This window comes from Nerophis lumbriciformis, linkage group LG09, assembly GCF_033978685.3.
Source record: "Nerophis lumbriciformis linkage group LG09, RoL_Nlum_v2.1, whole genome shotgun sequence".
Classification (NCBI taxonomy): domain Eukaryota; kingdom Metazoa; phylum Chordata; class Actinopteri; order Syngnathiformes; family Syngnathidae; genus Nerophis; species Nerophis lumbriciformis.
Window position 1 is genome coordinate 20,772,831 of NC_084556.2, and position 23,841 is coordinate 20,796,671.

General features: G+C 38.7%; 1 protein-coding gene across 2 annotated transcripts in view; it reads left to right on the top strand.

The window, feature by feature from the left end:
• The first annotated feature begins 417 nt into the window (after nucleotides 1-417).
• Nucleotides 418-23,841, top strand: part of phldb1a (pleckstrin homology-like domain, family B, member 1a) — a 46,117-nt gene continuing 22,693 nt past the window's right edge. For both annotated transcript variants that reach the window (XM_061962306.1, XM_061962307.1), the window contains exons 1-6: nucleotides 418-541; nucleotides 2,136-2,237; nucleotides 2,426-2,549; nucleotides 5,006-5,176; nucleotides 10,089-10,214; nucleotides 11,356-12,308. In XM_061962306.1, the coding sequence (XP_061818290.1) occupies nucleotides 539-541; nucleotides 2,136-2,237; nucleotides 2,426-2,549; nucleotides 5,006-5,176; nucleotides 10,089-10,214; nucleotides 11,356-12,308 (1,479 nt within the window). In that variant the 5' untranslated portion in view covers nucleotides 418-538. The remainder of the gene's footprint in view (nucleotides 542-2,135; nucleotides 2,238-2,425; nucleotides 2,550-5,005; nucleotides 5,177-10,088; nucleotides 10,215-11,355; nucleotides 12,309-23,841) is intronic.

Sequence of the window (23,841 nt, forward strand, 5' to 3'; positions counted from 1 at the left end):
CATTGACCTCTGAGCCAGGTCATTTCCTGGGGGACGCCTGGAAAGATAGAGCATGTGTTTTGCTCACTTCCTGGGGTAGTTCTCTCTGTCCCATCATGCATTATTCTGTCAGCATGGATGATCAATATAAGTGGAAATACCCCTTGTTGTCTCATCAAACACAGGGTCAGGAAGTATTTTTTTCCGTCAACTCCTACACACGTTCTTCCAATCCTGGATCCTCAATCCACCTGTTTAACCATAAAACTCATAGGAGAGTGTTTGACTTAAGCCCTCCCTGAATACTGTGGTGGTCCTTGACAGGGACCACCACAGGGAGAAGAAGTAAAAACTTCTACTGGAGGTCGTGCAAGTAATTCTGCACCAGGATGGGAGGAGAAGAGGCTGGGAGGAGGGAAATAGTCAAGGAACTCAGTGGGAGAATGGAAACAGCTTCAGACAAGACATAAACAACAATGTGGACACTGCTTTGTGGAATACTGAGCTGCACACTGACTCATGGATGTAACCTGTTTTGGGATTCAGTGACAATAAAGAGATGGTAGGTGGTGCATGTGGATCAGTGTAAAGAAGAAAAGTATGTTTTTATAGCTACTATTACTGCTACTCCCTTTGCTGCTATGACTGTTTTTGTAATTCATAATTCAAAGTATATATTTTACTCCGTTCTTGCTTTGTCACCCTCAGCAGATGGGATTTCTCTTTAAAAGTCAGCCCAGACTGTGCGGCTGGTGGTGTCTATTTTCAGAAGCTCATGGCCGCTCTGAAGGACATTACTGGCCCAATAATGACAGGTTGCAGTAGAAGCCTCACATGTGAAACTCTGGCTTTGGGTGTGTTCGTTACAAGGAGCTTGTGGGAGGTGGCGGGAACATATGTGTGTGCGTACAGTTTGTGAGTCACAAAGACAAGACACACTGGCCGCACTAACGGTGTGAGACTATGTGGCGTGCATGGGGGTAAGCAGTGGGAGCTGGCAGGAGAGGCGCGAGGGCTCCAGTGTCAGTGCAATGTCTGTTCTCTGAGTCACTAGGTCCACTCAGACAGTCACACTTGCAACACACTGGATGGGGTTGTCACCTACAGCGGTTTCGCCCAGTGCTCTAATCTAAAGTGACATCATACGCAGACACAACGCCCTCTTGTCTCAGTCAGTACAGGCTATATAAGGACAGCAGCAGCTGTGCTTGGTTTTAGGCCCCCCCCCCCCCCCCCCCACAACATCAGTCTTGTCAGCCAGTCATTGTATTGTCATCCACACTGATGCTATATGCATCAAAATAAAATCAGCTGTATTAGTATAGGACCGAATGGTGACCGAGTGGTTATTAGCATGTTGGCCTCAGGAGATTGAGGGTTTGAATCTGTTTGGGCATCTTAATGTGGACTTTGCATGTTCTCCCTGTGTTTGCATGGGATTTTCCTGGGTAGTTACTCTGACTTCTTCCCACATCCCCAAAACATACATCTCAATTATTTTCTGTTGTCAATTTGTTGATGTATCATCAATCACAAAGTTAGATTGTTCTATCATTTTTTTTGACAAATGGGCTTTTGAAGACACGTCCTGTTTTTAATGCAATGTTTTTGGATCTTTATGTGTCCATGTGTGGCTGTTTGAGTCGTGTCTGGTTCTTGTAGATTACTGTTTCCCGTTGTTCCGATGTGACCATGATGTGCCGACAGCTGGATATAATCTGTTGCATCTGTCTGCAGATGTAGTTTGTATCTCCGTGAGTCATCTACGGTCAAGGCAGGCTGGCAATGTGAAGGCAATGTGACCCTCATGTGTGAAGCGAGCACCTGCAGAGCTTGTCTGTGTTGTGGACCCAAAGCAAGTCTGGGATTGTATTTTTCAAAACAGCAACCAACAACAACTCATGTTGTCAAATCTATGTTTGTCATTCAACATGTAAAATCCTGCCTGGATTGAAGCGTAAATCAGTGGCACCATTCTACCCAGCGAGCTGTGGAGAAACAATCGGCCAGTATAATAGTTTGAGTCACGTGGGTTTATAACTGGGGCATGAGGCTCTCTATGGAAGCCACTGTTCCCATTGTAGTACAACTGTAGTAGCACAATTCCCAGTTCGCTCATGTATTTCCATGTGCATCAATCTCTCTGTCGCCTTCAGGATCATCAGGTATCATATAATTCCGACATCAGGCCAGACGACATGGAACGTGGTGGCGGGAAAAGGGTGGAGCGTGGACGAGAGACACACAAAGTCCTACAGGTGAGTCATTCATCTCATTTTAAGGACAGTAGACACATCTCGGGCTCTTACTGCTAAAAGTTGCTCTGAGCCTACTTGTCACTCACAAGAGGGAAAATGTGCAGGCTGGCTATTTCAGTGTTCTTAATGTGTTATGACCTGAGTATCGTTCCTTAAATCTAATGAAATATTTGATTTTCTTCGGACAGGGTACTCCTTTAGATCTGATTGAAACGGGCAAGTCCCTGAAAGTCCAGGCGGAGCGCCCCCACCTGGTCAGTTTGGGAAGTGGGCGCTTGAGCACAGCAATCACATTGTTGCCACTGCAAGAAGGTACCACACATTTGAGTGTCTGAGAATGACGTGTTATTGATATTAATATGTACAATATGTATTCACATGACTGTAAGCCGTAATATTTGCTTAGTTTAAAATACAAAAAAAGGTAATCTCTTAATGGGACAGGTTTTACTGTGGGCTCCTCATTTTTGTGTCTTTCAATCAATAACGAACACAATATTAGTAATTAATGAGGAGGGGTTGGACTAAATTAGCTTTGCTTCCTCCCTTTTTCCTACTGCTTTTTTTTGCAACGTTGATGCACATTATGTTTCTTACTGTAAACTTTGTGAACATGTTCAAACTAAAGTTACGAAGGACTTAAAGTTAGTATTATTTGCGGATGATACAACTGCGTTTTGTTCAGGAGAGAACACAAAAATGCTGATACAAATAATAACAGAAGAAATTAACAAATTAAAAAGATGGTTTGACCAGAACAGACTATTTTTGAATCTCAGTGAAACTAAGATAATGTTATTTGGTGACAGTCGAAGGGAAAGTCAAACACAAATACAAATAGAGGGAGTAGATATTGAAAGACTAAAATAAAACACATTTTTGGGTGTAATAATAGATGATTAAAATGAACTGGAAACCTCATGTAAAAAATATATAAAGTAGCAAGAAACACATCCATAATGAATAAAACAAATTATGTTGTGGACCAAAAATAACTCCATATTCTCCTACAGCTTGCTAGTGTTACCATATCTGAGTTATTGTGTAGAAATTACAAAAACTACACATGTGCGCTTCATTCACTAACAGTGTTACAAAAAAAGATCAATTAGAGTAATACATAATGTTGGTTATAGAGAACATACAAACCCTTAATTTATTGAATAAAAACTATTGAAATTCAATGATTTGGTACATTTGCAAACAACTACAATTATATACAAAGGAAACTATGACCTGCTACCTAAGAATGTACAACAATTCTTCTCAACTAAAGAGGAGAAATATAACCTTAGAGGAAAACCTAAGACACACACATGAAAATCAAATTTAAAACATGTGTATGTGCGTACAACACTTAAAACCTTTAGCATATCTGTATGTGGAATTAAATTATGGAATGGATTAACCAAATAAATCAAACAAAGCACCAATATAATTCAGTTTAAGAGACTGTTCAAACTACAAGTAGTGACAAAGTACAAAGAAAAACAATTATGATGAACATCTTGAACCTTTTTTTATTTTTGTTTAATTTTAAGATAATGATTATTTATGTATTTCATATTTGTTTACTTCCTATGATATATTATTTATTTATGTATTATGTATTTATTCACTGTTCTGTTACAAACAGAGAACAAAGAAATGGGATAAAATTGCTATGATATGAAAAGGAGTAGGATTAAAGAAGCTCTGCTTCTTACTACTCCTTTTCAGATGTGCTGTAATGAAACTACCGGAAATATGTAATGCATTACATTGTATCGTATGCATGTTCAAAATAAACTTAAACTGAACTCAACTGAACCGAACTGAACTAAATGTACTATAGTCATACAGTGATACTTCAGTTCACGTCCATTCCAAAAGGTCCAAAATGTTTCCATTGGAATTATGTAAATCCAAATATGTTTCATAGACATCCACAAATACCAAAAAATACATTTTATAGAAAATTATTGTCGTTTTGAAGAAAATATGGCGAAATAGATCTCCATTTTTATTTGATGAAAGACTCATGTTGACGATGACTGCGAGCAGGCATGAGGTAGAAGGGGTAGGGTAGAGGTCCTTTGCTGTGAATTATTTCCTGAATTCAAGAATATTTCCCAAGTTCTTTTATCTACGTGCTGGCACTCGCAACCTTCTTTGGCCCCACTGTGTCTTATTTTATAGCCGTACTCAATGAAAAAAAGTCCAGTGACTGAGCTTGGGATTCTTTGTTTGGACACAAAATGATACACAGGCAAAGGGAGTTTGTTACGCGCAATGTTTGGCCGTACGATAAACGATAGCCTGTATGGGAAAAACCTCTGTAACGTTTTGAGGAAACCTAATCATACAGAATTGAGGTACCACTGCATTCTAAAAAGTAAATAAAACAATAACACTAGTTACTTTTTTATCAATGTACACCGCTGTATATAGATTTCACTTGCTTCATAAACATGAGCTTAGATATCCCACTTCCGAGATCTACAACCTAATGAAACCTTGCAGTCTGAGTCACCTAATTGAATAACTAACACCTGATATGTGCCACGCAAGCACACCCCCACAGCGTACCTACCACCTGTCACTCAGCGCTCAACTATGTGTTGACTACATTTGTGACTCCACCCATACAGTCTTGGTCCCTGTTACGCGTGAGCTTTGGCTGGCTTTGAGCCTCAGACCTAAGAATACATCACAGAGGTATTCACAAGTGCACGTGGACATCCAGTAAATGACGCAGAGGACATGTTGTTGTTGGTTATTTGTTGCAGGGAGAACAACACTAGGCAGCGGAGAGACAGACATACCTCTGCAGGGTCCCGGCATTAAAGCGCAGCATTGCTACATTGAACACCAGGCAGGCACCATCACTTTGTACCCATGTGGAGGCCAGTGCTGTGTAGATGGACTACCTGTCACTAAACCTTACCGCCTGTCACAAGGTATAGTAAAGTCTTGCTTCCCAGATTAAAAAAAAACATATTAATGATTCAGTATACCTTCTCTTGACAGCTCATTGCTTTCTTTAAATTACTAATTATGAGACAATACAAAACTATACAATAACATGCATACTTAGGGTAGAGAGGGCATCAGCACAGTAACGCCCCCAAGCTCAACCTTTCTTTGGGATGTTAGCCAGCAGCTACACTGGATGTCATTTGAAGCCAGCTATCAGCCAGTGTGTGTGGAGCCAGCAGCTGCTCAACCAATCTTTGCTTCATCTAAAGGACACACATGGAAGTCTGACACGAGGAAATGTGTTTCATTTATCCGAATTGGATTTCTAACACCTTATTCAACACTTTGTGGAATACTCTTTGGATGTAAACCATCATCTCAGGAATTAGCCAGTGGAACATGCAGTGAAAGTCATATTCTCTCACTTTTTAATTCCACGTGAGTTTGAACTTTAACTTTGTATGACTAGACAAATAGCATTGTAATAATCGGTTTGTTTAATTTGTTTTGCTGTGATAATGACGCTTTAATAACGTTTGATTGACATGGTGCTGTCAGGCTATGATGTAGAACTGCAACTGCAGCCTACTTGGAGATGTTAGCAATATTTTTGTTTCTTTATTTTGCTACACGAGAGTCAAATTAATTAGAACCAGCTCTCAGTGTAATACAGTGCTGTTGTTCACAACAAGAATACACCGTGTGTATATAATGAACTGAGCACTATTATCCTTGTAAAGGCAGAACTTGTGTCTGAAGTTGGCTTATAGTGTATGGCAATATTTAGCATTCAAATACATTTAGGACATAATCATAACATGGATAGTACTTTGTAGCTAACATCACAGGGTGTCCATGCTTTCTTTTACTGTGCCCAAACTTTTTGACGAGGGGGCCGCATTGGGCTACAAATCTGGCCGGGGGCCGAAAGTCAACTGCATATATAGTAACTATATATATATATATATATATATATATATATATATATATATATGTATATACATATACATATATATATATATATATACATATACATACATATATATATATATAAATATACATACATATAGTTGTATACATACATATATTTATATATCCGTATACACACACATTATATATATATATATATATATATATATATATATATATATATATATATATATATATATATATATATATATATATATATACACATATATATATATATATATATATATATATATATATATATATATATATATATATATATATATATATATATATATATATATATATATATTTGTATATCTATATATATATATATATATTAGGGGTGTAACGGTACACAAAAATTTCGGTTCGGTACGTACCTCGGTTTAGAGATCACGGTTCGGTTCATTTTCGGTACAGTAAGAAAACAACAAAATATTAATGTTTTTGTTATTTATTTACCAAATTTCTAAACAATGGCTTTATCCTTTTAACATTGGGAACACTATAATAATTTTGCCCACGTTAATAAACATTAAACTGCCTCAAGTTGTTGCTCAGATTAAATAAAATGACAAAACTTTTCTTCTACATATAAAAAGTGCAACATTAAACAGTTTCAAGTCAACTCATCATGCTTAATGTATTACAGCATTTGAGAAACCTGTAATTGATTTTTTTTATGTAAATGTTATATTTTTATCAACATGTGATAGCAGGGACCCTGCCATTCGAAACTAGGCTGCTCCATTACTAATGATTAATGTAACTATAGCTGAAAGAATTGTACAATAGCAATAGGAGAGACTATTCATCCCTGAACACCATGGAGTTCATGTAGGCTTTATGATGCAATTACATTATTATATCAACTATCAGAGACATAAACTCGTCATTTAACATAATGTCCTTTTTTGCTGCTTCAACACAGCTCAATCAACACAGAAAAAGGTAAAGTGAAATAACAGACAGACAGGGCTTTGCTGTCCGTAACACACACACACACACACACACACCGCAAAATTAGCTAACGTTACGCTAAAAGCTAATTAGCCTTCACCTCAAGCCAGGACTGCGAGCGAGCTCTGCTGCCGTTTATGTTTCTAGAACGTCAACGGGCTCATAGTGATGTTACTAGTACAAACCCTGTTTCCATATGAGTTGGGAAATTGTGTTAGATGTAAATATAAACGGAATACAATGATTTGCAAATCATTTTCAACCCATATTCAGTTGAATATGCTACAAAGACAACATATTTGATGTTGTTGATGACCAAAGGGGAAGCGAACCATCCAGACTGTTATCGACGCAAAGTTCAAAAGCCAGCATCTGTGATGGTATGGGGGTGCATTAGTGCCCAAGGCATGGGTAACTTACACATCTGTAACAGCACCATTAATGCTGAAAGGTACATACAGGTTTTGGAACAACATATGCTGCCATCTAAGCGCCGTCTTTTTCATGGACGCCCCTGCTTATTTCAGCAAGACAATGCCAAGCCACATTCAGCACGTGTTACAACAGCGTGGCTTTGTAAAAAAAGAGTGCGGGTACTTTCCTGGTCCGCCTGCAGTCCAGACCTGTCTCCCATCGAAAATGTGTGGCGCATTATGAAGCGTAAAATACGACAGCGGAGACCCCGGACTGTTGAACGACTGAAACTCTACATAAAACAAGAATGGGAAAGAATTCCACTTTCAAAGCTTCAACAACTAGTTTCCTCAGTTCCCAATCGTTTATTGAGTGTTGTTAAAAGAAAAGGTGATGTAGCACAGTGGTGAACATGCCCTTTCCCAACTACTTTGGCACGTGTTGCAGCCATGAAATTCTAAGTTAATTATTATTTGCAAAAAAAAAAATAAAGTTTATGAGTTTGAACATCAAATATCTTGTCTTTGTAGTGCATTCAATTGAATATGGGTTGAAAAGGATTTGCAAATCATTGTATTCCGTTTATATTTATACCTAACACAATTTCCCAACTCATATGGAAACGGGGTTTGTAGTTGACTGGGAGGTGTTTATTATAATTTGGAGAGAGTCCACTGCCTGATACTTACCTGCTAAACACCTACCTGCTCATCACGAGCACTGACACCATATATATATATATATATATATATATATATATATATATATATATATATATATATATATACATATATGTTTATATATATATATATATATATATATATATATATATATATATATATATATATATATATATATATATATATATATATATATATAAAGGTTTATTTGAAATAGGGACAGATACAAAAACATAGACATCTGAAACAGTTATCCAATGTATGCATCATAGTGTTTGTAGCCAAAGCTAATTTACAACACTTGTCCCCAACAACAACAACACAGATCCGACATAATTAAAATAGGAAAATAAAAAATAGAATAAGGCAAAGATGAGTCGAAAATAGTAATAATACAGACAAAGTGCAAACTAGATAAAAGCCAATAATAATAATAACAGACAAAGTGCAGACTAGATAAAAAACAATTAGTAAAAACTAAACATGGGAACACGATTGTTGCTCAACTAGCCATAATTTTGTTTGTTTTTTGAAAGTGACAAGTGCAGGTATACTTTTCAAAGTGTCAGGTAAAGAGTTCCATACTTGTGGATATATATATATATATATATATATATATATATATATATATATATATATATATATATATATATATATATATATATATATATATATATAGATATACACATGTGATTATATAATTAACAATTAATACAAATGGTTATTAAAAGTATGTGGAAGTTTGACTCCTACCTTGTTTACCTTCGTGACGACCTCCTTAAAGTTTTGTAATCAATTGAAAATATCAAGCAGCTAAAATGCGGCAAAAATGAATAAGTGTGGAGAGAGCTTTTTGCATTTTTCCCATAATGCATTGTAGTGGATTTAAATGTGTTTAATTTTGAATTATGAATGGTTCTTGAACGTTTTATACAATATCAACACATTTCAGTGAACAGGTTGTGTTATGTGACCGTATGTTGATTTAAAAAAACAAAAAACATTTATTTGCGCCATGAGTGGCAAAAAAGGTTGTTTGGATTGGGTCATACAAGTAAATGCTGTGCTGTGAATGCTTCAATGTACAATTCCTGGTCAATGACCTGATTTACTCACATTGTCCAGAAGATGGCGGAAAAGTTGCGTCAATTTGACTGTCCGATTTTCAAAATTAAGCTGGAGGTACCACGCAGGCCTAAATCCTTGTTAAATTCCTGGTGTCTCTTTGGCCAATTTGAACACTCCTGCTCTAAATGGTTAAAGGTGTAGCAGATGCCGGCTGGCATAGCTGTGCGATAATAAACGTCACTCTCTGACACCTTGAGAGATGTGCTGGACAATGAGTTGACAGCCTAGGGCTTTTAGGTCATTGGCTAGCGCTGCTTGACTTAACTCTCAAAGAGTAGGGATTTTTGGACATGGGATCAAGACCAAGGGAAGTCGACTTGCGCTACAAATGCATACGTGATAATAATACCTACAGAAGGAAGACGATTCATATTGGCCCCATTTGTTGCAGTTTTTACCTGACACATGAAACGTGACAAATTTGGGGGTGCACTATCCACTTTCGCCGCCAGATGGCAGTAGAGTGCTGAATACCTTAAAATGTGTTTTGTGTTAATTTCCATCATTGACCACAGCGTCAGTTGCTATGTAGCGTGGCGCTTTCCATCGTTTTCAGCAGACGGCATTGCAAAATTATTCCTCTCACGCGAGATCCACCCAGGAATGGGGCCATGAAGGTATCCCTTCCCTCCTGTAATACATCAATAATTGCCTTGTACAGCATGCAAATAATGCACTTACATTTACATGAAAATGTATCCTCTCAAGGTAAGACCCATGAGATCTTCTTCTTTCTTGACAGGCTGCATGCTGTGTTTTGGTCAGTCTACGTTTTTCCGCTTTAACCATCCAGAAGAGGCCCTGAGGATGAAGAACATGCTACCTGGAGGAAGCCAAGCACTGAGCACCTCTAAAACACAACCTTCTGGTAAAGACCAGAACCAGACCAGCACTACTATCTCCATATATGAAACCCAAATTAGTCAGTGACAAATGTGTGGATAAGCATAAGGAATTTCTTCATTGTCTATTCTGGGCACTCGTAAAAGCCTGAATTCCTGCCAATGCTTCGTGGGGACTGTTGGACAATGAGTGGATTCCTCAAAGTAGTTCCAAGAAACACAACATAACTTAAATGCAAAGGAATGTATAGATGCTGTATCTCCTTCTGAGGTTAGTGGTCGGGTTTGGATGAACTTTTGGTCAATCATCCTTAAGATAATGCAGAAATAGCTTGTTGGGAACTCATTATCTGTGGCCTACATTCAACATTTAATTCCGCCCATTACACTTGAGGTGTGTCCCCGTTGTTAAATATGATTATTGTTTCAGATTGGTCTAAAAAATCTAACTTTGCAGAGCAAATATTTTTTCATTAATTTTAATTATTATGTCACCAGACATTTCCACAGTATAATGATCTCTTTAATAGTAATGTCCAACAATAATACAGTTTTTACTGAGAACTGCTTCATACCTTTTTACCTCTGTTGTGTAGCAAAAAAGGGTAACAAACTGATTGCACTCATTTATAATAAAGTAAAACAAAAGGATGTGTACAGTATATGATCAAACTCATTAATCTGTTAAATTGTGCAAGTGTACTCAATGAAGTGCTTGGTGAATGTGTAAAAGATTGTGTCTTATTGACTCCTTTCAGTGTTATTTAGTCCATTCTTTACTGACCTTATTGGACAAAAAGAGCCGTAACGGCACCACACCCTGCCCGGCGTTGAGCCCATTCTTTCCTGAACAAGCCCTGATTCAAATGAGGCACACGGCTGCAGCTTTTATATATAGAAGCTGCAGATCCCTGAAGGATTACAACACAAATGAGCAGCATAACAGAACATAGGCCCCGAGACGTCTATCACTATCTTAGTCAACAGAGAAACTATGTGAGTGTACATTCAAGATGGGGTAGTCTTCCTTTTAAGGTGACACAGAGCACCTCTGATTCCTCCTTTGTTTGTTTACTTGTGTTTGTGCAACTGTCCTCCTGAGTCTGCCTCTTTGTTTATTTAACGACAATCCTCATACACAAGTGTTTGCATGTCTCCCTCCTGCAGACTCCCACAGCACCGTGAATGGGAATCATCAGTCTTTTAACACCAACGGTGGCTCCAAAATCAGCAGCCAACGAAAGGACACCCATGACGGTCTCTCACAGAAGGTGCCATCATCTCCAAAAACTGAAAATGTGTCACTTAATCAGCCCCTTAAGGGTATTATAAATGGCAGAAGCAGCAGTACTAAAGAGGAGAGCAGGACTTCTGTGGGAAAGACTCCACCTGTACCTCTCCGGTCCAACATGCCTTTGCCCCATCCACAAACTTCTCTCTCTGTGACCTCACGTTGTACAAATGATGGGCAGCGAGCACCAGAGAGCCCAAAGCTTCTGAGGAATGTCAGGTCAGAGGTCACGTCAAGCCCCACATTGCCCAGCAGGGGGTCAGGACAAAGCATAGGTCACCATTCCTCACCAGGGGCTCCATCTAGCCCACGAGGGAGAGGTTCCTCCCTTCAGAGGAGACACCCAAGTCCCTTGCGAGATCAGTTCGCCCATACTGATGCCCAGCAGAGGCTCAGAACTCCGGAGCCGGCGGGATCCACCAGTCGTCCCCCTCTTAGCCCTTACTCATCTCGCAGAGGGACTCCAGGATTGCAGAGCTTCACCTCCCAGGAGAGCCCGCAGAGTCATCGCAAAGCCGCCTCTAAAGCTGAGGCCATGAGGGTGTTGTATGCCCAGAATCCATCCCCGGTGACCACGCAGGAGCCTGGAGGAAGACAACAGGCTAACTCCAGCCTCATATCAGCTCCGATGTCCGGCTTGTCTCCATCCGTGAGCCCTCACAGCCAAAGAAAGGCCTCCTGCAAGAATGGATCGTCAAACAATCTGACGCCCTTTAGCCGGGAGCGCAAAAACAGCATTTCTGCCATCAGCGACAATGAGGATGAACTGTTGGAATACCACCGCTGGCAGAGGGAGGAGAGGCTACGTGAGCAGGAAATGGAGAAACTGGTAAGTGACGCACCTTAGGACAGTCATCATGTTTTGGTTTGTGTAAGCTAACTCTTCTACAGTGACAAAACCTGCAGCACTAGTATGTGGCCCATGCTATTGTTTTTTGTGTGATAATGTCAGTTAAATTGTATTTAATTCAATGTTATTTCATTTGGGTGGGACATGACATGTCTCTACATTTCTCTACAGTTTGCATTGAAATGTAAAGACACCGAATTCTAGCCCAAGGCTAATTTCCATTCGTAGTCCCTACTAGGGTTGTATCGGTACCAACATGTATTTCGATACTTTGATACTTTTCAAATTAAGGGAACCACAAAAATGTCATAACTGGATTTATTTTAACAGAAAATTTTGTGACACATTAAACATACGTTTCTTATTTCAATGAAAAAACAATTTTGGCATCAAATAACAGTGAACATACTAGACAACTTGTCTTTTAGTACTATAGTAAGTAAGCAAACAGGTATCAAAGGCTCCTAATTTGTCTGCTGACAGATGCAGTAACATTGTGTCATTTCCCGTTGTATTATTTTGTCAAAATTATGTGGCACAAGCGGTAGAAAATAGATTTTTAATCTACTTGTTACTTTACCATTAATATCTTATTACTTTCTGTTTTAACATGTTCTATCTACACTTCTGTTAAAATGTAATAATCACTTATTCTTCTGTTGTTTGGATACATACATAAGATACATAAGTTTTGACTGATACTACAAATTTGGGAATCGATTTAATACCATACTTAAGGTCCTCCTGTGTCCAGGCACATATTGCCTGAGTTTATAAACAATAAAAAAATGACAATAGATTTTGTGATAATAAAATTAGTGGTTTCGTTACAGTTGATGTTTGTATAGATCTACCCTGTTGTGTACCGGGCAAAGGGAAGGAGGCGACACTAAGGCAGAACTGCGGTTTATCAGGTTTATTGAAAACCTTGATGGGTGTGTATGCTACCACAAGTGAATGAGTACGGACGATGTGTAGGATTAACAATGTAAGTTTTACCAGGGGTTGTTGTCAGTGCGTGTTGTGTGAATCGTTCGTCGAATCCAAGGGGCAAGGCGAAGAGGCAGTCAGCAGGGAGGCAAGCAGTCGGGGGCTGGAGAGAGGCAACGATGTCCGAGTCCAAGCAGAGGTCGAGGGAGGCAAGCAGAGATCCAGGTGGAGGTCGTGAGGCAGGACACGATCACAGGCAACAGGGAAGACACTGTGGAAGGCACAAGGGACATCATACATGAGAACGAGGAAGAGCATAAAGAAGGCGAGCAAGTGGTGCCAGACGTGATGCTTACTCAGGAAGATTGGCTACATTCTGGCGAAGGTCCTTTGGGTCCGCTGGCTTTTATGCTGGTCCCTCTCATCAGGCCCAGGTGTGCTGATGCGCAATTGCCTGCAGCCTTGTCGCTAAGTGGGCGTGCTGTGCCCAGCGTGAGCAAGGGCTTGTCCAAGTGTGCTGCCAGCAGAGGTCCCGGCAGCTCCAGCTGCCGAGGAAAAGTGGGTTCGAATCCGCGCCGTGACATACCCATTTGTTTGCATTCAGGAGCGCTAGCTCACTGTTAGCATTTAGCTATTGTAATCCTCCTACAGTGTGTATTGAAGCATGCTTAGGTATTCCTCGCCCTGCAGAAATGATTCTTGTAAAAACATGGTTTATTAGTCACCATTAAGGCGATGATTGGTTGATTTAAAAGTAGCTAAAACACTGTGGAGAGATGTTAGCCGCTAGCTAGCTATTTTTAAAAGCACCGCTTGCAGAGCGGCGCCTCAGTGTTTATAGCTTCACCTTTATCGTTAGTTTTTAAGCCAAAATACGTCCATTCTCCCCCTTCTGTTTTCACTATGTTTACGCTTGTAAGTGCTCTGTGTGTGTGTTGTTGACTCACATGCGCCTCTGCACATATTACCAGCAATGTCAACACGGCACGCCATCATGTCCATTACAAAAAAAAAGAACTGGTATTTTTCTAAGGCAGTATAGTATCTTTTTTAATTCATAATATCGTGGCACTTTATTAGAACCGGTATATCGCACAACCCTAGTCCCTACACACGCAAACAGACAGGGCTAAAACATTACAAGTACATTACAACACAATGACACATAGCAATACTCAATAATGCCTCAGAATAGTTCCTCAAACCCCACCCACACAATTTCATACACTCGCATTAATTTGATGTTTACTAATGAGTACATTTCTGGTTTGTCCAAAGCCATTTTTACACCATACGGTGGCACTGTTACTAACCCCATAAATCAGATTGACTAAGAATTTCTCACACAGTTTGATGCGCTCTGCAAACCACCTTCTATGATTTTAAGCTGTTTATCTGAATCACCATGAAATTTGGTACACGCCTCTTGGGGACTGACAAGCACGTCTTTAAAATGTGTGCGTTTATAATTTGGTAATAAACGAGCAACATAGTAAAATATAATATAATAATAATATAAACACCTACACAACTGCAAATTACAAACACAATGATAAACATATGATTTAATTGATACTGTATGTGAATTTTTTCATACTGCTCTTGTATTGCATTGTGCAGGTTTACCTAATTGTTTGGACGGCCCAAACTTTTGATTCAAGTCAATTACCTAACAAACAGAAACGTTCTCTTGCTTTACTATATATTTAAAACTAACTGTAATGTAATGACACTTGCTTGTGCAAACATGTTTTTAAAGGGTGTAAATATAGTTAAGTGGAGAAGGGATTATGACTTCTGGCATGCGGACACCATACCTTGTCTTCACATCATGGTGCACAGCCACTATCTCTCCGCCATACAGTGTCACTGTATGGGGGGCGTGTAAGAGTGACGCCCAGGGAGCGTGTTTCTGGTTACCGCTCATCGCTATATTTACGGGCGACCTAAACATGGCGTTTACGTTCAAAACCCATATTAAATTTTGGTAGACTGCATACTGGCTAATGCGTCATTCATCCACACCCACTCGCCTCCACCCATGTACCCCAGCTGGCCCCTTGACAGCTGAGGGGACTCATGGAGCCAATGGAGTGGATAGTGTCTATTTCAGGAACTTAACAGTTTCTGGGACCAAATAAAAGTTACCGACAATGTGCATTTTGAAAAGACAGACTTAAATATTAGGTAAGCAACTTTTGACTGACAGCATTGGAGGGCTATTGATTGTTTATTATAATGTCTTGGTTTGGTGTAAATTGCATAGCATCAGACTGAGAGTTGTTTATTCTCTCAAATGATCTAAGGCAACCAAATAATTTGAAACATTATATGTATTAGAACATTAGGTTTGTAAATGTATTGGATCTCATTAGATCTGCAAGTGTACTTAATTTTGTGACCAGTTACTTAGGTACACAGGCTTCTATTATTTATATACATTTGCTCAGAATCATCTGAATCCTTAAATTTTCGCTGTACAATTCGATAGAATACTGTACATACATGATAATATGGAATTTTTATTTTCTAAGTAGTCAACTATGCACTTCTTTATTCAGTGCGGTGTGGAACCTTAGGAACTGAATATGGGGGAGAGAGGGGGTTGCAGGAAATAGTTCCGCTCTGTTGGGACACGTTAAATAAGCAAGTATCAAACTAAGCAGCCAGGAGATACAGCAGGAAAATTAATTTGTAATTGTAAACAAGAGTGGCAGGAATATTACTATTATGATAATATTGTCAAGCCAAATAATTAAAAGTAGAGTGGGTAGACAGATTAAAAGTTTAAATTGATAAAAATTGTCCAATAATAATGTAGCTGTTATAAACAGAATAACCTTGTTGATAAAGCAGCTATGAAATGGACATATATATTACTGGGTAAACTTACAGACCATAAAGGACAAAGAGAGGATTTCCTCCCAAATTCTGAGCCATAAAAAGTTTCATGTTGCACTTTACTGCTTGATAAAAGGAAAGGTCACTGCAAGGAAAAAAGTGCATGACAGAGTAGAAAAGTTAACTTTAGACGTATTACAACAGGGTACGTGCATATTTCTGCTCTTTCAATGCACATTTTTTCAAACGACAGCTAAATGTTACGAGCTATTGAATCCAAACAGCTGTGTATCTTTACGGCCTGTTTACTTAACATTTATTGCAAGTAAGCTCCATACTCTGAAGTTCACCCAGGGAGTTTCAGCTGTAATTGTATCACTTTTCATCAGGAAGTTGAGGACCACAACAGAACTACGGCACTCTGAACTATAATTTTGCTTTGCACTTTGTGGTGAGCAACCTGCAGCATTTAAAATACCAGCTAAAAGTAGCAGTGTTTGTTTTGCAGGCCCAGTTGTTTTTTTGCTCTAACTCTTAATTTGTGTTCAACTGGGAATGATAATTATACATTCTGCTCTTATTTTGGTGAATGAAAGCATTGAATTGTTCCCAGTGATGAGAGTTTGTCCCTTCGGGTAGTATTAAAGATGTCCGTATTATAGACATTACAAACTGCAAAAAATGATACTGATAATGCTGCACGGTGGGAGAATGGTTAGAATGTTGGCCTCACAGTCAGGAAGTTGAGAGTTTGGATCTCTTTTTGGCATTTGTGGAGTTTGTATGTTCTCCCGGTGTGTGCGTGAGTTTTCTCCAGGAACTCAGACGTCTTCTCGCATCCAAAAACATGCATGCTCGGTTAATTGGAGACTCTCCAATTAGCCTCCAATTTAAACTCTAAATTGTCCATAGGTGTGCCTATGTATGTGTATATATATATATATATATATATATATATATATATATATATATATATATATATATATATATATATATATATAAAACAAGCAACTATTTACCGGCACACCTATGGACAATTTAGAGTTTAAATGCCAAAAAGAGATCCAAACTCTCAACTTCCTGACTGTGAGGCCAACATTCTAACCATTCTTCCACTGTGCAGCATCATATATGTATATATATATATATATGTATATATATATATATATATATATATATATATATGTATATATATATATATATATATATATATATATATATATATATATATATATATGTGCCCAGTGATTGGCTGGTGACTCTCAAATTAACCTCAAATTTACACTCTAAATTATCCATAGGTGTGCCGGTAAATAGTTGCTTGTACTATATATATATATATATACAGTATGTGCCCTGTGATTGGCTGCTGACCAATCCACTTTGTCCCCAACTCTCACCCAAACTCCAGCTCACACGTGACTGTTGGTTAAATAGATGATATACGATATTAATGATACAAATATGGCTGTTGATGGAGGTTTTAATACCATCGTCATATTATGGTAATGCATGTTGATGACACATTCTAGTGGTGTCCCACAAATTTGAGAGGGAGAACGCGTCCTCAACGCAATGTAGCGTCCGCGCTGGCGGCTAACGTCCCTTCACAGTGCGAACCCACTTAAAAGTCAGTAATTCTTGCGCCAATCAAACTAAGTCTCTTACAAGTAGCATTATCACTGGAGGTTGAGGACCAACTAAATATGCTACACGACATACCGTAGGAGGATATGCTAACCCCCATTGGCGTTGTTAGGCCTATTATAGGGAGATTCAGCCCTCCTTAAATATTCTTAAACCTCCATAAATAATTTGGTGGGATTTTTTTAATTTTATTTCATTTGTTTTTTTTAAATGCAGAAAAAAATCTATATAAATGTGCAGAAATATGAGTTTAAATAAGTAATAATATAACCTATAATTATAAATAATTTGAAGACCATTTGTCAGCGCTTATTATCCAATCCGTTCCATACGTAACGCCCCATTACTATACTGAAAGTCCAGTCCACATTTTCACTGTTACCTTGATTTGTAATATAAACTCATAATAAGAACGTCTATACTATTGCTGACAGAAAAATAACTTCCATACCGTATGATAAGCAATTCACACAATTACAGCTTATTTCTCTGATTAAAAGTTGTGATCAAAAATGTAATCATTCAATGAGTTTAACATGATAAGTATCAGCATCAACATTAGAATGACTTTGCATTTCAATGGAAGTGTAAATAGAACCAATCAGAAAGTAACTAGATATTAATGTTAAATTAGCAAGTAGATTAATATTGCATCGCGCTTCAATTAAAAATAAATAAATTCTGAGCATAATTTACAACATTTTCTGCCCTAAATTCAGTATTTTGAATGAACTGAAAATATCAATACTACAGTAGTATTGGCCTCTAGAAGAGACCAAACCAATCAGTATCATGGCCACTGATTGGGTCATGGTTTAAGAGTGTAAAGGTGACTAGAGGTGGTATTTCATGTCTAGAGGGCTCTCATAATGTTGAAAAATTTATTTAGAAGGTAGTAAACAGATTTTTTATGATGCTACATCTATGTAAATATCAGATTTCTAATTAAAGGGGTCCTATGATCATAATTTGTTTCCACATTTAAAACACTTCCTTGCGGTCTACATAACATGTAATGGTGGTTCTTTAGACACCATTTTGCAGAGAATATGTTTTACAGACCGTTACAGACTGCTGTCTGACCTACTCTTCAGGATGCACAGTTTTTGTGGGCAGTTTTATTTGGTGTGTCCACTTCTCCATGCCATCTGTGTTGTAGTTTTTAGCTCTTCCATAGCGAGGTTACTGACAGATATAAGTTAGAACTATACACCTTCTTGTATTAGAAATGTCAACAGCACAGGATGCATGTGCATGTACAAGCCAGTCTGTCGCACAACAAGAAGATAGAGGAAATCGAGGCTCTTTTGACTACAATGCCGGACTACAAGCACTTTGGGTAAAGCTCATATGGATTGTCCGCTGACGTCACGCTTGGAGAAAATTCCAAACGGCTCGTTTGGAGGAAGTTAGGCAAGATTGTTTTTTAAATATCTCCGCCATCCCTCCATGGTGTAATTTCAAAATTTCAAGACAGATGCAGATCCGAAATCCTCAAAAACAAGTACCAATAGGTAAGAAAAGTTGGTTTTGCATAATTGGGCCCCTTTGATGATTTCTACTTCGCTGAAATACATTTATTGCGGTCATGTACGAAACCAATTAACAGCGATAAACAACTTTTTATTGTATACAATTTTGAGAAAATAACACAACCGGAAATGATGCACTATGTTACCGCATACGTCAGCAGCCAAATCAGCAGCCTTTTAACACATTGTGAAATAGATCTATTATCATTTAATTGCCAAATAATGTATTGTGATATATATCAGGAGGCTGCAAAATATATTGTGAAATAGATTTGATCGGCCATATCGCCCATTCCTAAAGAAGACAAGCAGTATAGAAAGTGAATGGATGATATACTAATACTACTACTGTACTTATATACTAATAGTGAATTATTCGATCTTTACTTATGGTTCCATCCCTGGTGATTACATAATTACAAAATGAAGAAAAAGAACAATTGAATGAACTCCAGCCATCCATCCATTTTCTACCTCTTGTCCCTTTTGGAGTCGCTCAGCTGCATTTGGGTGGAAGACGGGGTGCACCCTGGACAAGTCACCACCTCATCACAGCAATTGAATGAACTGAACCCCCCCAAATAGTGCAATCCAATACATTTCTTCTTAGCAACCTAACCAAAGTCTGGTTTAACTATGTCCCCCACTCCTGGTACTAAACACATTGTCTTTGGGTCTCCTGCTATCAGGTTCCAGCCGTCCAGGCGCTGCGGCTGTGGATATATATATATATATATATATATATATATATATATATATATATATATATATATATATATATATATATATATATATATATATATATATATATATATATATATATATATATATATATATATATATATATATATATATATATATATATATATATATATATATATATATATATATATATATATATATATATATATATATATATATATATATATATATATATATATATATATATATATATATATATATATATATATATATATATATATATATATCCATCCATCCATCCATTTTCTACCGCTTATTCCCTTCGGGGTCGCGGGGGGCGCTGGAGTCTATCTCAACTACAATCGGGCGGAAGGCGGCCACCTCATCGCAGGGCCAACACAGATAGACAGACAACATTCACACTCACATTCACACACTAGGGCCAATTATTTATATATATATATATATATATATATATATATATATATATATATATATATATATATGTATGTGTGGGAAAAAAAATCACAAGACTATTTCATCTCTACAGGCCTGTTTCATGAGGGGGGGTACCCTCAATCATCAGGAGATTTTAATGGGAGCATTCGCATACAATGGTTTATATAGGGCACAGAGTGGGTGGGTACAGGCTGGCCTAGGGGCGTGGTGATTGGCTCATGTGTTACCTAGGAGGTGTTTCCGTCTATGGCGGCATGCTGTGACAATTTCGCTGCGCTTGTTGAGGGATGCCAGGTCTGGACGGTAAATAATAAACAGTTTCTCTTTCAAGTATAGGTTGCATCTTTTATTACCACTATTGTAAGGTGTGCTGGATGCAAGAATTTGCCATGTTATTGAATATTCAACATTATTGTCTTTGAGTTCCCAAATGTGTTTGCTGAGTTCTGTGGTATTTCGCAGGTTTTTGTTCCTGAAAGAATCCTTGTGATTGTTCCATCTGGTTTTGAATTCTCCCTCGGTTAATCCTACATATGTGTCGGATGTGTTAATGTCCTTGCGTATTACCTTAGATTGGTAGACAACTGATGTTTGTAAGCATCCCCCGTTAAGAGGGCAATCAGGTTTCTTTCGACAGTTACAGTCTTTGTTGGTTTTGGAGTCGCTCTGTCTGGGGGCCGACGGCTCATTTGCAATTGTTTTGTTGTGGTTTGAGATGATTTGTCGTATATTGTTCATGCAGCTGTAGCTCAATTTAATGTTGTTCTTGTTGAATACTTTTCTTAGGGTGTTGTCTTTGGGAAAGTGTTTGTCAATCAGATTGAGGAATTTGTGTCCAATGTTAGTTGAGACGTTTTTGCTGTATGGGGGGTTGTACCAGATGATGTCGTTTCATTTTCTGTTCTTTTTTGGCTGGTTTCCTGGCGTGGGTTCATAGGTGAGGGTGAAATTGTACCCGCTTTCATCAAGGGCTTTTTGGTACGGGGGGGTTGCTTGGTCAAATTCAGCTTTGCTAGATGACAGCATCGATAGCCTTTTATTGATTCCGGTAGGTATTCTTTTCGTGGTGGTGGGTGGGTGGTTGCTGTCATGGTGCACGTATTGGAGTGTTGTGTTGGGTTTCGTGAATGGTTGGTAGCTGTTATTTCTCAGGTTGAAAGTGACGTCAAGGAAGTTGACGGTTTGCTTGTTGGCTTCAATCGTGATCCGTAGGCCGTTCTCTTTGAAAATTTGGCATATGCGCTTCTTGGTATTCTCGCTGCTCCTTGGCGAGGCGCGACACACTGCCAGTCCGTCATCACGGTAAATACCAAGGTTCAGATTGAGGCTAGCGATGACGGACTGGCAGTGTGTCGCGCCTCGCCAAGGAGCAGCGAGAATACCAAGAAGCGCATATGCCAAATTTTCAAAGAGAACGGCCTACGGATCACGATTGAAGCCAACAAGCAAACCGTCAACTTCCTTGACGTCACTTTCAACCTGAGAAATAACAGCTACCAACCATTCACGAAACCCAACACAACACTCCAATACGTGCACCATGACAGCAACCACCCACCCACCACCACGAAAAGAATACCTACCGGAATCAATAAAAGGCTATCGATGCTGTCATCTAGCAAAGCTGAATTTGACCAAGCAACCCCCCCCCGTACCAAAAAGCCCTTGATGAAAGCGGGTACAATTTCACCCTCACCTATGAACCCACGCCAGGAAACCAGCCAAAAAAGAACAGAAAACGAAACGACATCATCTGGTACAACCCCCCATACAGCAAAAACGTCTCAACTAACATTGGACACAAATTCCTCAATCTGATTGACAAACACTTTCCCAAAGACAACACCCTAAGAAAAGTATTCAACAAGAACAACATTAAATTGAGCTACAGCTGCATGAACAATATACGACAAATCATCTCAAACCACAACAAAACAATTGCAAATGAGCCGTCGGCCCCCAGACAGAGCGACTCCAAAACCAACAAAGACTGTAACTGTCGAAAGAAACCTGATTGCCCTCTCAACGGGGGATGCTTACAAACATCAGTTGTCTACCAATCTAAGGTAATACGCAAGGACATTAACACATCCGACACATATGTAGGATTAACCGAGGGAGAATTCAAAACCAGATGGAACAATCACAAGGCTTCTTTCAGGAACAAAAACCTGCGAAATACCACAGAACTCAGCAAACACATTTGGGACCTCAAAGACAATAATGTTGAATATTCAATAACATGGCAAATTCTTGCATCCAGCACACCTTACAATAGTGGTAATAAAAGATGCAACCTATGCTTGAAAGAGAAACTGTTTATTATTTACCGTCCAGACCTGGCATCCCTCAACAAGCGCAGCGAAATTGTCACAGCATGCCGCCATAGACGGAAACACCTCCTAGGTAACACATGAGCCAATCACCACGCCCCTAGGCCAGCCTGTACCCACCCACTCTGTGCCCTATATAAACCATGGTATGCGAATGCTCCCATTAAAATCTCCTGATGATTGAGGGTACCCCCCTCATGAAACAGGCCTGTAGAGATGAAATAGTCTTGTGATTTTTTTTCCCACACATACATATATTGCGCTCTACTACGGTATCGAGCACTATTTTTTGGATAACCTTATTAAGACATATATATATATATATATATATATATATATATATATATATATATATATATATATATATATATATATATATATATATATATATATATACAGTCAATGGCGGTCCCTGCGTTTCCTACACTGGACACGTAAATGTCACGTTCAACGTGAGGCCATCTAGGAGGCCTTACTGACAACAACTCGTGATCTGATTGGCTATCGCAACTGTCTGTCACTGTACGTCCCCGTTCGCCCGCATTGTTGATTCCGAAGGCCTTTAGGACCGTGTTTTTCAACCTTTTTTGAGCCAAGGCACAAATGCGGAGGCACACCACCAGCAGAAATCATTAAAAAACGAAACTCAGTTGACAGTAAAAAGTCGTTGTCACAATTGTTGGATATGACTTTAAACCATAACCAAGCATGCATCGCTATAGCTCTTGTCTCAAAGTAGGTGTACTGTCACCACCTGTCACATCACACCCTGACTTATTTTGACTTTTTTTTGCTGTTTTCCTGTGTGTAGGGTTTTAGTTCTTGTCTTGTGCTCCTATTTTGGTGGCTTTTTCTCTTGTTTTGGTATTTTCCTGTAGCAGTTTCATGTTTTCCTTTGAGCGATATTTCCTGCATCTACTTTGTTTTAGCAGTCAAGAATATTTCAGTTGTTTTTAGCCTTCTTTGTGGGGACATTGTTGATTGTCATGTCATGTTCGGATGTAGATTGTCTTTGCTCCACAGTAAGTCTTTGCGGTCGTCCAGCATTCTGTTTTTGTTGACTTGTAG